The sequence below is a fragment of the Nelusetta ayraudi genome, unplaced genomic scaffold (genome assembly GCF_046127955.1).
Source record: "Nelusetta ayraudi isolate G7.1 ecotype Tasmania unplaced genomic scaffold, CSIRO-AGI_Nayr_v1 ptg000168l, whole genome shotgun sequence".
Classification (NCBI taxonomy): Eukaryota; Metazoa; Chordata; class Actinopteri; order Tetraodontiformes; family Monacanthidae; genus Nelusetta; species Nelusetta ayraudi.
Window position 1 is genome coordinate 2,409,142 of NW_027466218.1, and position 16,821 is coordinate 2,425,962.

General features: G+C 43.9%; 2 protein-coding genes across 2 annotated transcripts; both read right to left on the reverse strand.

Moving 5' to 3' along the window:
* Positions 1-768: 768 nt before the first annotated feature.
* Positions 769-5,865, reverse strand: cidec (cell death inducing DFFA like effector c). The gene is made up of 7 exons (XM_076014394.1): positions 5,753-5,865; positions 3,864-3,952; positions 3,604-3,656; positions 3,376-3,517; positions 2,597-2,746; positions 1,931-2,121; positions 769-1,227 (listed from the first exon to the last, which is right to left on the reverse strand). Coding segments are annotated over exons 1-7 (810 nt in total). The 5' UTR covers positions 5,754-5,865; the 3' UTR covers positions 769-1,043.
* Positions 5,866-10,772: 4,907 nt separating this feature from the next.
* Positions 10,773-16,789, reverse strand: uqcrc1 (ubiquinol-cytochrome c reductase core protein 1). The gene is made up of 13 exons (XM_076014428.1): positions 16,625-16,789; positions 15,459-15,599; positions 15,265-15,351; positions 14,991-15,120; positions 14,624-14,822; positions 13,891-13,970; positions 13,687-13,802; positions 13,438-13,581; positions 12,602-12,762; positions 12,387-12,472; positions 12,218-12,306; positions 12,048-12,123; positions 10,773-11,286 (listed from the first exon to the last, which is right to left on the reverse strand). The coding sequence occupies exons 1-13, from the start codon at positions 16,685-16,687 to the stop codon at positions 11,222-11,224; spliced, it is 1,437 nt and encodes a 478-aa protein (XP_075870543.1). The 5' UTR covers positions 16,688-16,789; the 3' UTR covers positions 10,773-11,221.
* Between the last annotated feature and the right edge of the window lie 32 nt (positions 16,790-16,821).

The following is a 16,821-nucleotide window of genomic DNA, read 5'->3' on the forward strand; positions in this document are numbered from 1 at the left end:
CAGAGGATGTCTGTGACCAGGAACCATCTGTACACAGCCGAGCCTAATGGGCTGACGGCGCACGTCCTCCTCAACATCACACCTGTTGAACGGCCGTCTGTGCGTTTTAACTGTGACGCAGCCTGGAGAAGAAGAAGAAAAAAAAATGGACCATCATATCTGCAAAACTCCAGTCAAAAGCGTTTTCAGCCAGGCTTTGTGTTGAGGTACCAATTAGAAGCCCTCAAGTTGTAACAAAAAAAAAGCAGTTAGCCGTCACCAGGAGGAAGAGGAGGAGACAGCGAGCTGGAGAACAGGAGACGAGCCGTGAGGCTCCAACGGTGACATTTTGAAACCAAAAGAGCAGCACAGAAGGCGGGGTTTTTTCCCCCTCAAGAGGAAAAGAAGTTTCTGATCTAGTCCGGACACGTTTGGCAGCTTTCTCAACACACATCTAATGTCATCCCACGTACCAAAATTGGAAGTGTTGGCAGTGTCACTAAGTGGAACAGCTGGCGATGAAAACTACTGACTGGGAATTGGATCAACAAAAGGTTTGTCCATCATCTTTGGGAGTTTCAGGGTCACCCAGAACCTCCTCAATCTTGATCCCAGTGGCATCCAGGAGGCCCTGTGACGTCAATCTAAATTTCAAGGGTTTTTCCTACACGGCACAAGCGGCTTTTTCATCGATTGCATATATCGATTTGTAAAATGCAAATTCAGTCAAATCATGGTTTAACGGTTGCCCACGTCAGGTTATGTGAATTCACAATAGCCTTGAAGAACTTGAAAATAAAAAGTGTTATTTATTCAAATATAAAGGTTGCACAGCAATTCAAGTACAGTGGAATAAAGAGCTTTCTGAGTGATACATAATGGTGCTGGCCAAAGGACGCAACAGCAGAAAGTGGAACGTGCAACGAGGCAAGACGACACCTTCTGAAATGTCTGTAAACTGCATAGAAAAATACTGCGAAATCAGGGTTGTGCCCTCAATCAATAACGCCTTTTTTCATCATTCTTTGCTTTTCTCGGCCCCATGATCACCGGGCTGTCATCCATCATCGGTAGGCTATTTTTCCCAGCAGCATGCTTTGCAGCTGCCTGATCCTGCTCCCCTGCGGCAGCATCATGTTCTTCTCCGCTTGCTCCTCGTCCTCCAGCAGCTGCTCGATGTAGAAGGAGGAGCCCAGCAGGATGTGGCCAGTGGTCTGCATGGAAAAGATGGTCCATCGCAGAGCCTCCCTGGAGACAAGTACACAGAGGGGCGACGTGACAGAGACGGACGAGTCAGAGGCACAATTCAAACAAAGTTCAAATTTAGAAATCCAACTGTGACTCAGCTCAAAGTGCAATAAAAAGCAAAGAAGCAAAATAATGAAACTGCTGCAGCAAAAAAAAAAAAAAAAAAAGTAAGATTAATTTTTTCTCGGACTTAGTTGATTGTTCAGACACAACCATTTCGTGCAAAAGCATCACATTGACAGGTCTGCAGAATTGTAATCCTTTTTGACTGAAGCGACGTGCTAGCGCTGCAAAGCAGCGGATCTCAGCAGTGATGACATAACTCCAGTCAAAATTAATCTCTGTAAAATCCAACCTTTGTTCTTCTGCAATTCAGACACAAGTTTACGGTGTGACATATTGCAATGTGGAAATAGCCGACAAGCGTCTGCGCCTCCGTAATTGTCTCAGACTGACGGCAGAAGACCATCACCACTGGTGATGGTCACGGCTGGATGTGTCGCAGGTGAATGCAAGTGCGGTCTGTGCTGTAAAATATGGACCCAAAACTCATTACAGTGACTGGATTACTGTACTAAGAAGTCGAATAATGTGTTTAAGCCACCAGAAATACTGGGGTATGATGGGGAAAAAAACATTACATAACAGATTTAAGCATAAGAGCATAGAAATATCAACGCACTTTGCAGACTTTCTCACTCACTTCAGCATCTTCTTGGCAGCGCAGCAGCGCAGGTTGCAGGACACCGAGTAGACGCCGTACAGGGTCGCCTTCACGTTCAGGCATCCGATGAAATCTTTGGGGTTGTTCTTGTAGAGGTCAAAGGTCAACTTGGCCACATCTGTTCGCTGCCGCTTGTTGCACTCACTGAGCTGATCCAGGCATTGGCTGTTCTGTGAGGAGACAGGAAATGACACCTGAGGCGGGTGAAAAGGGTTCCGACAGCTTTGGGTGGTGCGTACATGTGCAAAAACGTGGGTGGTAGTGAGTTTAAAAAAAAATAAAATAAAAAAAAAATTGTTGCACAACTCAGTTCCAATGCAGATTGCATTGCAATGCAGTCCCTCAAATCTAAAGGGTTATCAATTCTAGCCTTTGATTTTTCCCTAAGACAATGTGAGGAATGAAACTTATCTCTGACCTAATAAAACATAAATGGACTGACTGACTGTTACCACTGGGTTTACACACGCAAAGACCATCCACACTCATGGCTGCTGCCATAGAGAGGAGCGTTTTTGCCGGCTGGCGCTCACAGGCTCTACACATCAAAGAATTGAAGTGGGAGTAGAGCCGAGCTCTGAATAGAAGAAGTTGACCAACAGTGTCACCTGGTGGTTATTGAAAATATGGACGGAGCTACCGTACGGGACAAGGGGTCCAGTTCTGGTTTTTGTCCAGGACCATGAGGACGGTGTTTTCAGGCAGCGTCTGGAAGAACTCCTCCGTGTCCACCCACGTGCCGTCTTCGTTCAGCACCAGGGCGCTGACACACGGGATGTCCATCGACTCCATGGCCTGTGAGAGAGAGAACAATCACACGCACATGCACACGCACATGCACCCCCCCCCCCGGCCCCCAATTACTCATCTGAAATCTGTCGAGACTTCAAACCATTTGGACTGATGAGATTATGGGAGACACACGCCAGGATGTGACCATCGCTGTCTGAGTGTCACCTAGTGACAGAGTCCAGCCACAGCTCACAAGCAATACTACTCGACTTTCATAAAGGTTACATCAGCTTTTTTTTTTTAAATGAATGTTGATATTAATAAAAAAATAAAAAAATGCAGAAAACAGGAAATTTACCCCTTTGTTTACAGCTTCCAACGAAAACATTCCAGATTCCTAAAACAGGCTGATACTGTGCTGGGTCACCTCAGAGGGCAGAACAGACACCTGTCAGGGTGTCGTTTCACTAGACTGGGAGATTTAACGGTGCCCTTTGTGACATCACAAAGGGGTTCCAAAAGCTTCACAAAGGATTTACAAAACAGCACATTTTAGCTTTCCCTTTAAATAATAACAATGAACGAAGCAAAATAAGCCAAGGATGGATTGCTATAAACACTGTTCACGTGTTCTTAGAAAACATTAGTGTGGTGGATTTTAACCCTTTAAACCCTCGACGCTACCACTTTACCTTGTTCACCAGGTCTCCGAGAGTGTCTGCCATGATGCCCTTCTTCTTGCTGCGGTCGGCGTTTGTGACTCTGAAGGGCTTTAGATGAGGCGTTCGACCTGCCAGGAGCTGCTGGGTCATGGATGCACTGGCTGTTACACATCTGAAAACAAACAAACAGAGAATTTGTTCACAATTTGTGTTTGTTCACAACCACATCCAAGCCAGTGTGACTGTTGATTCTCTTACTTGGACAGTGTGGACGGAGTGAAGAGGCTGAGAGTGTTCATAGCGTAATCCATCTGATGTAGAAGTAAAAAAACAACAACAACACGGACGCACAACATGAAGCAACATCACAGGAATAGCATTAACCATGTGGAAAAACAAATGAGGTCCTTGGTGTATAACAACATGTTTTCAGTAGCTTACAGCTCCATTCAGGGTTAAAAGCCACCATATTGATTACTTCTGTCAAACATTTGACAATATTAATTAGACATTCTTACATTCTTCAGCAGCCGTCCTTCTTGTATCTTCCTTGTTTCTTGTCTTAATGCTCCTGTGAACTGCTGCGTTCTCTCCAGCTCTCCAGACACTGTTAAAGATAAACTCTCCTAATGCTGCCGTTCCTTGTACCACTCGTTCATTCGAACTTTGAGCTTATGACAGCTGGTCCTGTTTGGCAACTCTATTGAGTAATTCTCCCTCAACACTTCTATTGATCCTCCCTCTGTGAAAGCCGTGCATCCAGGAGGACAGGAAAAAAAATCAAATCAAATCAAATCCAATTCATTTGGCGTTGATTTTTTTACGTACCGGCCTCCTTCCAAAACCATCTTCATTATTTTTTGGAAAACATTTCATGTCACAATGTAGGCCAGATAGGGTATGAATGTTTGTCTTGTGTGTTTCAGACAGGTTCAAGTAAAATACATGCGATACAGTACAAATGGGGCCAACAGGGGAGTGGGGAGGGAAGGTGGACTGGTGGTGAGGGGGTGGGGCTATGACCAATAAAACAGCAAAAAAAAAAAAAAAAAAAAGGTTGCATTTGTGCAACAAAAAAAAAAACATGATTTGCAATGCAGTAAAGCACTGATGTAATATTCCAGCAATCCCAAAGAAAATATTCAGGACTGGGACATTTGGTCTTGATGTACAGTGGCTGTTATTTGGGGATTGTACATTTCCCCCCCCCCATTAGTTGAATGTGTAGGATGGGCTTGGACTTTAACCCTCTAGAAGTACAAGGTGATACCAATTACTGTACTTTTTCTGACAAGACATTGTTAAGGTGGTCCAAATGTGGTCACTGCTCAAAGTTCAACGCACACGACATATGTCACTATTGGAGACAGAACACACCCACTGGTGGTCGAATTGCCACACAACCTGTATGTCCGCAAGGTTCACAACTACTGACATATTAACAAAATAGGCAAAAACATTATGACAGAGCGGAAATACTACAACAAAAAACATTTAGCCTAAAACCACATTAGATTAATGTCTCAGAATGCTGACGATAAAAAGATGCTACAGCAGACCAAGAGACACCTGTAGGCACCTCAGAGATCTCATAGGGACGTGTTGGGGAAAAGATAAACATATTACAACATAACTCTAATTAGTTTCAGTCCCTTCAGTCCACGTGAGAGGCTGCATCCTATTACGGTTTTCTGAAAAAAAAAAAAAAAAAAAAAAAAAAAAAAGCATCAAAGCAGCAGCATCAACGCAGACTCAGCAGCCTCGTACCAAAAGCAGTGGCATCAGTAATAAAGTCAACACAGCTGTGACATGATGCAGTGATTGACCACACTAACAAAATTGAGGCGACAATAGTTTTCGGTATGGCTATGTGACATACCAAAAACAAACCCAAATGGTGTGATGTAGCACAAGCAAAAGTGATATGCCGAAGGGGCCCACGTTTTAAAAGGTGGAGATCAACATTTCTTCCATGATCTCTACTTTCTTAGAAAGTTTCATTCATGCGTGGAAAGATAAAAAATTATCTACTAAACTCCTGCGGAAAAGTCTGTCACGATTGATTAAACAAAGCAAAAACAAACAGGCTAGCAACAGCTCTCCAAGGAGCAGCAGTATTAAATGTGATGCCCTGTTGGACCTTCCCGCCTGAAACAAGAAAAGACTGAAGGCAGCGAGGCAAAACCCACAAACTGGGTGTGACGTCACCAACCTGGTAGAGTACCAGTGAGATATCGGTGCCTTGTGGTTACCGCCATGAACCGATCAGCACAGCTGGCTTAAATTGCGAGCTAATTAATACATTGATTGAACTGAACAACAAAACGCAGCGTTTGTTGCGAGCGAGGCGACTCAAGTATTACGAATTCAAAAGCCACACACGAGTGCAAACGCAACAGGGCCTTACTTCAGTTCCTCAGGCGAGGTGCCCCTGCATTGGCCTGGCTCCGTCCTTCCGTCTCCGCACCGCCGCACCTGGCTGCCAATTGGCTGCCACTGACCCACCACTCCGCCATCTTGGCTCCCTTCAACATCCGTTTGAATGCTCGCGCCGCGCGCTCAAGAGCGACAACTAGTGGCGGAAGTTACCAACATTTCCAATTTAGGGGTGGCCGTCGTAGAGTTGCTAACCGTCCCTAAAAAAAAAATCCAGAATTGTCCCGTATTTTCACAATGAAATGGTGCGTCCCGTTTTGAGTCGAGTCAGTGCCACCCTTTATGTTTTATGATGGCTGCTACTTGACGTTGGTGTAAGGTAGCAAAATTCTGATCATTTGTATGTAGTTACTATGAAATATGTAAATTGTGATTGTATGGTTGGTTGATTGGTTGATTGTCTATTAATATTGTCCTTTTGATTTTCCGTCCATGATTCGGGTCATTTTAAGTTGAAGGCTTTACCTTTGGTGCAAGTTTTCCAATAAAATCCCGTAAAAGAGGTCATACCCCAGCATCGGATAGGTCACTGATGAAAGTCTATATTAAAGCAAAACAAACAAAGAAACAAAAACAAACCCAACCAAAACATTTATTCATATGATAATAATAATAATAATAATAATAATAATAATAATAATAATAATAATAATAATAATAATAATAATAATAATAATAACAATAATTCATAGAAATGTTGTTTTTGACTCAATCAGCTGCATCTGTATTTTTTTTTTTTTTGCATGAAGTTAATCCACAGAATCTTCCTATGAGCGTCTTGGGTATCCTCATCTCCTAATGATGTGTGTTTGAATATAAAAAAATAAGACATTATTGTTGTGAAGTAAAAATTAGTTTCTACATAATCACATCACTGTTTCGCAGCCCCGCAATGTTCTGCAGCCCCACAGGAGTACACTTGTCAAGGCAAATATGTAAAAGTACTTAAGACCCAAACTGAAGAGGCTAAATAAAGACTGTCGCGTCTCAAAGAACTGTATTACATAAAAGAAAGCAACCTCTGCCTCAGTGTTTATTGTGATAAGCGCCTAGAGTTTTATTTCTAAAGTGGTTACACGACAGGAGAAAGAAACACTTTTTAAAAATGGAATGAAGATGAAAAGATGTTACTTCTTTCCAGCTCTTTAGTAAACTTACTTTTTTTTTTTTTTTTTTTTTTCACTGATTGCAGGACAAACGGTGCTGAGGAATTCACAATTTAAATTATTTATGGCTATAACGCTGATCTAATTGAAGTTACCGCAACTCCAAGTGAATTCCAGGTCATGGCGGGCGCCGAACAGAACAAACTCAGATGTGAATCAGACGAGGAGTTTATTTCACTCCGTTGCTTCACATCTCATGCTGGACGCAGGAGGGCGGAATGAATCATGCCACCGATATTAATCTAATGAGGGGCAGATAATACATCTGGCTTAAAATAGCCGCGACTTGCTTGCCAAACGTATCAAGCGGCGGCAAACAAAGGTCGGCAGCGGGGTCTGTTGTTCCCTTCAGGGGTCAATATCCTGCCCGCGTCTTTGTCCCGTTATCACATCATCAGGACCTCACTGTGAGTGGCACAGGACCGTTTTTGATTGGACTCATTCATTTGTGGGCTGCCGATGGTTGTAATTACTCTGAGCGCGCCTGATATCAGTGATATCACCCAAGTGAATTAGCCTCGAGGGGGAGAATGGGAAATGAGATGAATGAATCTTATCACGTTCAATCGATCGGGTTCTCTGTGATTCTGTAGAATCACAAACCCACGTCACAGTTTGAAAAGAACACCTCCAGCTCACACTGTTTCCATTGCTGTTTTGTTTATGTTAATTCTTTCTTGTCATTTCAATTCCAGTAGTTGCAGTGAGGAGTGAAGCAGTATTATAATTTCATATAAAAGGTACAGCAACATAGCATCTAAACTCTAGGAGACAGATTCTGGTTGCAATGACTGTTTTTTTTGTTGTTGTTTTTTTTCACGATCGAGCCTCGTTTCTGTCCAGGTTGTCGGTGCCGCAGCGTCAGAAGAATTCATCCATCCGGCCCCTGGCGCCTCCCAGGAGCTACGCGTCTCATTTCCTCTTGCCTATTCGTGCCATCAGTTCTGCGTTGGCCGCTGCCTTGGTCCTCATGTCCTGGTTCTTGGCCAGGTCTATGAGGACGCTGAGGATGCTGGTGGGAACGTCGAGGGACAAAGCGAAGCGGGATCCCTGCTGGGTTCTCAGGGGAAGCTGCACGACCGGGCGTGGAGCCCTCGCTGGCCGGAGAACAGTCTGATGCTTGGATCGGAGCAGCGACTTCAACATGGTGCTGTGATTTAGTGCGTCGAAGCCCATCATGTCCCTCTGAGTGTCTTCATCGAGTTTGGTTGGAACGGGACTGTCCCTCTGGCTGCGGACGCACCAGGGCAGCAGCAGAGCCAGGCAGAAACAAACACGCACCCCTCTCATGGTGGAAACTGTCTGCCAGCAGAGAAGGGGAGCAAAAGAAGGAAAGGAAGTATGGCTTTATTCATCCCAAATTGGGGAAATTTGCAAATAGGCCAACTTAAACTTTGAAAAAAAATTAAATAACAGTTTCTTTAAAATATGGGGCCTTAGATGGGGACTATGCACAATGAAGCAACACTATTTAAAAAAAAATGATTTGACTATTTACTATGAGAAAGGTGAAAAATCTACCCTGTACGGCAAAGGGTAGATTCAACTGAATATTAATGCAGACTAAAATTTGTATGAATAAAAATATTATAAAACTAATGCATCGACAAAAGTAAAAAGAAAACTTTATTCATTTCAAATAAACATTCCAAGAAAATCTCCATATAAATCACAAATAAACAAATCCATTACTCACTGTGAAAAGTCAGCTATGTGGTAAGTTAGTGAGAGTAGAACGTCGTCTCTGAAGTCCAACCAGTTTCTGGGTGTTGATGTTTTGTCCTGGTCAGATATGATCCTTCTCTGTCTCCTGTCTTCCAGCTCTGTCTTCTTCTTCTTCTTCTTCCTCTTCCTCTTCCTCTTGGTCTACTGGAGGAGTGATCTGCACAGCGCAGCAGTCGGAAGCTTAACTGGACGTGTGGCCGCACCTCCAAGACGTCGTCTTCTGCCGTGACGCTGCTCCATTCGTTCCCCCGTCTTTCCTTTCCACTTGCTGCACACCCCACCACACTTTGCTGATTTCATCTCCTTTCCTTATGTCTTGTCCCCCCTCGTCTTCTAAAAATAACACAACACTAATCACAGCAGTTTGCCTGTTCCAAACTGAAGGCTCACCTTGGTTTGTTGGTAAAACGTAGCCCACCCACAGCTGAAAAGTTTTAAACTATATGCTTCTTTATGTTAAAGCCAACATGTGCCATTCTTGACCCTCCTCAAGAATCTGCATTGTTGAAAATTTGACGTACTGACCCAACTGAATCAATTTCTTTGCATGCAAAACAGTCCATTGCATAAATGTCTGTCAGACAGCAGGCATATTATTTATTATTAGTATCTTACGTCACAAAATCCAAAAGAACATACGGTCCCACATGAAAGAGCCCGTGTGCCCAAATTATTCTGCATTAAAAGGATTCAACTCTGCAAGAGGAACAAATCAAGAGAACTGCAATTCGGTTGGTTAAAAATTTTAACCGCATGAACAACGTTCGAGTGCTGTCAACTTTCAGAATCTGTTATTTAAAAAAAAAAATAATAATAAATTTGATCCATCTGTTCATGTTGAACTGTTTGTCCTGCGTAATGAGGAAACAGTTATTCACCGTGCCCCAAGCTATGACTTGTTGACCCTTGGGAGAACATAACATAAGAGCACACTTCCTTTCTATTTACAGAGCAAGGCCTAGAGAAAGGGAAGTGTTGGGAGGTGAGACGGAGGAAGAATGTCCCTGTGTAGCGCAGCGAGGAGGAAGCGAATGTCAGGACCAGGAAGAAGGCACAACAAAACAAATCACTGCCCATCCTGCCCATCAAGGAACTCGTACTCATCCCACTAATGATACAGATACTGCAAGTGCAGCCTCTTTGCAATATTTAGGCCCCGAAGGGCAGGCAAGATTATGTGCTGATTCACTTAGCATCAGATAAACAAACGCGGGTCACACAGATGTCACGTGGGGGGAAACAGATGCCCCGTGTCAGTTACCAGTAGCGTTATTGTCTCACACACAGCGTGACGTAGGACGGCACATTAAACCGCAAGCTGATGTCATTGCAGTGATTCAAAATACACACGTACACATCACAGCTGGTCCTGGTTTATTATTCCGGACGACTTCTGACGCAATAGACTCAATGTATCAGAGAGCATCTCATCACACTGACCGTCACAGTGAGGTTCCAACTGCAGCTCCATCCACGTATCTATTTACACTGTGGCGAGAGGCAGTTGGGAAATTAGACATACAAGTAGGAAGACATCAGAAGGGTGGGGATAGGAGGATCAATTCTCAAACTTCAGAGGAGCAGGCACGCACACAATAAAAAAAAAACTATAGAAAACACACTTTTAACCCTCTGTTTACAGCCTGCAGAAACACTCTTGGCTTCCTGTTAATGCCACACATGACATCACAAAGGGCATGTTTCTAGGACCATCATTTCACACTCCTTTCCAAAAAAAATAAAGAACGCAAAGCAAGGACTGAACTGAACTTTACTTATTACTGAATAAAGAAATGATGTCCAAGGCACCATTGGTAAAGTGAATGGTACATACCAGGGGTCCTTTAAGATTAGATAGTGACAGGACCCGACTCCACAAACATTGCTTTTTCTGACGCCTTAAAACTACTCCTACTTTCATTAATGTTATCTGACAGATATAATTTGAATTGACACACAATTGAAAGATGTGTGGTCATGGTTTTCCCAAATTTATCATTTAATCTTTTTTTTTTATCACCTCAGAAATATAGCCATTTGAAACAAACACAAAAGGCAATATCATGATTTCAGAAATACAAAAAGACGCTCACACTGAGAAAATAGTTGACAGCATTTTATTTTATCGGAATGAGAGCTTCTGTTATGTACAATCGAGGACAGAAACAAATGTTACACAAATTATAAATACTCTCCTGCTCCTATCTGCTTATGTTCCATTCTGGCTGTACCGTCAAGTTGATGTAGAAGTCAAATATCTGTACTCTGCTTTTCTTTTATTGAAAATAAAGAAAATATATATATGTAAAATCAATCCAAATGATGGTACCTGCATCATACAATCAGAATAGAACGGATGTATCATTGAAACCCTCACAATGTGCAGACGTCTTGTCCCCTTCGGGGCTAACTGAGTGGGCGGGACAAGGGGAGGAGACAGGGAGAGGATGGATGTGCTGTGGGGCCGAGGAGGCAACGCCCCTCGGCAAGTGATGACAGGAGGGATAGCGGTTGGAGGTCGATGGTCAGGAGGAAAGAGCCACTCGTCTTTAAAACCTCAGCCAGTACATGGCACTGCGCACTCTGTTGTAGTCGGGCAGCTGCTCGACAGGACCTGGTCGAGTGAGGAAAACATACACGTTGGAGTTTAAAATAAAATAAACACAAACACAAACCCAGTAGTAGGGCTGAGCGATTTTGGACAAAAATAAAATCCCAATTTTTTTTATCTCTGAAAACTCGATTTCCGATTTAGATTTTTTTGGTAAAACTACAAAAGCCAATGGAATTTATTTAAAATATTTTATCCTTTTTTTTTAAAAAGAGAAAAATAGAAAACATATTTCCCAATTGGGAGCGAATTGCAACTGAAAGATGATACTGTAAATCCTCCTTGGGTTTAGTAAAGTGACAACATATACATTTTCTTGACCAAACAAAGATGAATCCCTTGGCATTAATGAAGTGAGAATCTCACTTTCACCAAACTTCACCTGAAAATAAACAAGTTCTTCATAAACAAAGCTGAAGTTCCTTCATTTGGGAATAAAGTGAAAACTTAAGAACCAAACACAAATGAATCCCGCTGTGGATAAAGTGGCAACCTTGACTGCTTTCACCAAACATCACTTTCAAAATAAAAGCTTATTCTACCATCTTGAACAAAGATGAGTAAATAAAGTGCAAAACGTTCACATTTTAGAGGTGCACAGCCCAGAATCATGCGAGAGGAAAATCAATTTTAAGATTTTCCTTTTTTTTTTTTTAACATCGTCTTGACTAATAAATCCGATTTCGATTTAAAATAAATTAATCACACACCTCTACCGAGTAGACCCCAAAAGTTGTTATGAAACAAAACAACAAACAACTCACCAACAGCTGCAACAGCAGGACATTTATCATAGATATATTTTGTGCAGACCTCGCGCACCATCTTGGGGGTGACAGCCTGGAAGGAGTGACGCAGAGGGAAAGTCAGAGTAGAAAACAAAACGCAGCAGATGAGAAGAGAAGAGAACTGGGAGCTCGGAGCGTGAACTCACGTCAATGCGAGCGTCCCACTCAGCCAGCGGGATACGTCGGCCGTAGTTCAGGACGTGCCTGCCGATGTCGTCACAAATGGGAGTCGTCCCTGCAGGGAAAACCAATCGTGTTGAGCGGCTGGGATAATTGTGCGTGCAACGTGACAAACATGAGGGATGCATTTCACACCATTCAGCTGCGCAACCAGGCTGGCCTTCAGGGCGTTCTTGCCCCTGGCGATGTCGCTCTCCGTTACCGTGGTGCACAGGTTCATCCTGCCGGGAGCAGACGGGAAAGGCATTGAGGCAAAGCAGGTGTTTGGACCTGCAGTAATCTACGGGATCATTTTGTGTGGCTCCAGTGTGTGCGTGAGAATGTGTGTCCATCCCTGAGGACTCACTGACCAGGCGTTCTGGGACCAGTGCATCATGTCTTCAATGTAGTGCTTGTCAGCCACAAAGTGGATTCCCAGCAGGCCGGTGTCGCTGTAGGAGGAGTGGAAGGCCTGGAAGCTGTGACACAGGTTCTCCTCCACGGCCAGCCGAGCCAGACGGCTGCTCAGATGCTGCAGGGACACACGGACATGCGCATTAAAGCCCCCTCCAGTCACGGTTGCACATGCTTCCCCCCCTAAAATGTCACCAGAGGAGCCCGACACATGTTGGCTTCATGTTGCCTCGGCTATATAAGGGACCTTTTCAAGTTAAAATCTACAATTACGTTAATCACTTTTTCGGGTTGCACTGGTATGAATAGTAACCAAAACGAATGTCCACATTTGTGGATTGTGGACTTGTGTAAAGGTTTCATAAAAAAATCATACTCATATATGATCCCTTTAGAGTTAAGAAGATGCTTGTCACACAAACAGGAACCTCACAATATATCCTGACATTTAAACGTCTGCTTATAATTCTGGAACTGTAATATATTTTTTGATTTTCATTGGTAATTTATAAATAACGCCAGTGAATCAGGGTTTCTTTCTGAAAAATAAAATCTCCTATCCTTCAGTTCAGGTCATGTTCCTCCCCATGGGACCAGAGGCAGGGATGAGACTCCTGACTCAGGTCTTCAGAGAGGACCATAGTCTACCCCTCATTAATGGCCACTAAAGACATGAACAATCTCAAGTGGGCAAAGCTTAAAGGGGAAACTTCACTGCATCACTCCCCTCACTCCTGTAGTTTTTCTATTGCCTCAACTAAAACACAGTCGCACAGAAGCACTTTTCAACAACCTTTCCGCCGCCGTAGGTGAGGTCGAAGCTGCCAATGACGGAGTTGGCCACCATGAGAGGTATGATGTCTGGGCTGGTAGCACTGGCCCCCTCCACAGCAATCGCAACGTGTGCCAGAGGCAAATCATCATCGCGCATACGGATCTGCAGAAATTCAGATGGAACAAACGATTTTAGGTTGGAGGTTCTGCAGTTAGTCCTGTTGATCGACGCCGTCGTTATCCAGGACTCTGCCTGACGACATCTCACCTCACTGCCTGTAAACCTGCAGGGGGACAGAACGGGGATGGCGTCATCTTCGTACTCAAAGGGCACGCCGCTGAAGTGGGTCTTGGCCAAGCCGACCAACTCCTCATGGCTCACACCTGTGGAAGACATGATGAATTAATTATAGTGTTTTCTGAAAGGAAAAAAAGCATTTCCAGAAAGTTTGCAAGTTTGCAGAGGACCAACCTCCAGCCGCAGCCAGCACCATACGAGGGGCTTTGAAGTGGCTGTTGACGTATTCCACCAAGTCCTGGCGGGTCAGAGTCCTAGAAGAAATGAGAACATAGAAGAAAGATACTAAAACAGAATGCATGGTGAAATCATGAGTGCTTTCACACCATTGCAGTTTCTTCTAAAACAGAGTGATTGTTTTCTTGTTCACACAGCATTACTGTAAAAAGGGCCAAGGTGCACGCACACAGTTTTTTTCTTTCACTCTTATGTCACTACCTCAAGTACACTAGTCTCTGGAGGTCAATTTCATGACAACAACTAAAGGAGCCATAGGTTAACTTGGCACGGCAAAAGAGTCCATCGTTGACCATTCGGACCGATAAACACAGTTCCCAGATGTAGAACATCACATACAGAAACACTTGAATCGTAAAATCGTGAGTAAGCAAACAGAGGAGTTGAGCCAAATTCTGTGTCTTATCAGTACCATTCGTAAACAAAGATAAAAAAAGGTATAAAGTGCTCCAGCGTGTTCAAACAGAACTTTGTCAGGACGGCATGTTCTGGGCATTTCTGACTTGTTTGCATTGTTTTGCAAAAGAGTGCCACTGTTGGGTTGACACACTTCAAAGTGAACCAATCCAAACGCTCCCATGTTTGATGTCAACGTCTCTAATCGATCCAAAGGTGACCTTAAATCACTCTTTACAGGGATTAGTTGACGTGTGCATGTGTCTCCTCTTGCCTGGCATTGCTGGAAGGTCCCAGCACGCTTTGCCCCAGTGATGTGCCCTGGTACGCTGTGGCGTGCAGCAGGTCCAGACAGACATCCTGGACGTTGTTCTCCACCTCCTGGAGCTCACGCAGCACCACAGCCCTCTGCTGCTCGATCTCAGCCTCGTTCAGCGAGAGGCTCTGCGCCACTTCAGACAGCAGCTCCACGGCTGCATGAGGATTGTTGACAAGAAGAACATTTGTTGCAATTTGTACAAAGGAAGTGCAAAGGTCTGGCCATTATAATGTCAACATCGATTAGTAATAGAATTGTTTTATATTAGAATACTGCCTTAGATCAGGCCGTTTATTTTCCTGCTGTCAGCACATCACCGTACCTTTGGGAAGGTCTTTAGAAAGGGTCTTCATGTAGTACGCAGTGTGCTCTCTAGAGCTGTAAGCACTCAGGTGAGCTCCCATAGACTCCACCTGCTGCTCCAGAGCCAACTGGGTGTGCTTCTTGGTTCCCTGGTGGAGGCGAGTAGAGATGAAGGTACGAAAAACAATGCATTGCCAAAAAGTTGAAACATGCATCAGAACACCAACACTTTAAACCATCTTCTTTAGGTTTAAAAGAGGACTCCACGGGTCTGTCAGTCTACTCATGTCTACCTTGAAAGCCATGTGTTCCAGGAAGAAGCCAGCACCATTGTTCTTCTCATTCTCATAGCGACTGCCAGCTCCGATCCACAGTCCAACCTACAGAGTGCAAAAGTCATTATTATTACTATAAACATTATTACAACAGAGACCTGGGCGTTAATAGCCGCTAGATAAAAGGATTGTAGATGCAAATGTGTACTAACAGTGCATGTGGCATGTCCAGTCTCCTCAGAGGCTACCCTGAAACCATTGTCCAAGGCAGTGAGATGGGTTTCAGGGGCTCCCACCAGACTCTGGGCGTAGCTGACCGAGGCCTGTCCACGCCTCAAAGACAGCAGGATTGGCTGGAGGAGAAGACAAACATGTTAATAAAAACTTAAAATTCTCTTTTAATATAAAATACATTTCCAATTTCCAATACTGGGGGTTTGACTACTAACTACTGATCCTTACAATCATTGAATCAAAGCCTAGTAAAATCCTGAGTTTAAAGACTTAAACTGCATTAGCGCCTGCGAGATGTAGCCCGAGTGTTGAATACTGACAGGATGGTTGGCAGCAGAGTAAAAAGTAAGAAGTGCAGACTTTATTAATAGCTCTCTTGGTGTTGTCCATCCTTCTTAATTGTATCAGCTGTCATCTACACTACTGTCACCTTGGAAGGAAATCCCAGTGTGAAAGTACTCAATTAAGCAATCGTCAAAAGACAATTCCCAGTACTGACTCGGTCAGTTTTGACTGACACAACTTAGGACAACAGTGACATTTTCATACCAGGTGACAAAACCTCACACAAAGATAAGGACGTATATATTAGTTAGTTGTAGCTGAGGATTTTCACACTCGATCTACAATGAAAGCCAGCAGTCTTTAGATTCTGAACACGGTACACGAATACCTGTAAAACATTATGACACGGTCGTAATCATTTTGAACCGGCGATCGGCTGTTTGCTCTGAGCCAATGTCATCGTGCTAACTCTGCTAGCAATGTAGCCTAGCTGTGATCCAGAGTACGTGAGGACAAACGGGCCATGCTACAGCGGCTGACCTTGTGTGTGGCAACAGAGAACTAAGCGTCAATCGGACGACAAGAATAATACGTGTACAAACTAAAATCACACATCAAGTTGATGTTACTAGTCATACTTGCTCGCGTTACATGTGACCTTGTATTCTGAGTTGCTAACTTGAGCCAACCCCTTTCCGTTCATTGACTGTGGTTAGCCCCGTTCGCTCGTTAGCCATTTCCTCCTTTGGTTCCCCCAAGTGGACTATCTGCTTTCGGGGGCTTTTTAAACAAACTGAAAGCGGAACACGTATTCGTGTGTAGGTCTGACAGTCCAGAAAGCCTTAAAATGTGTACTTACGTTGCGGTTTTGGGCAAGGGCTCGGCCCACGGTACTGCCGACTCTGCAGACGGACGCCGCCATTTTTTTTAATAGCGCAGATACAGAGGAGAAGCCGACTGTCAAGCTGCGTCTCAGTCGACCCTCTCAGAAGCTCGTTGTCGCCGCCGTCTGGCCAATATGTGGAACTTGAGCAAGAGCTCTCCTGGCGCTCTGAA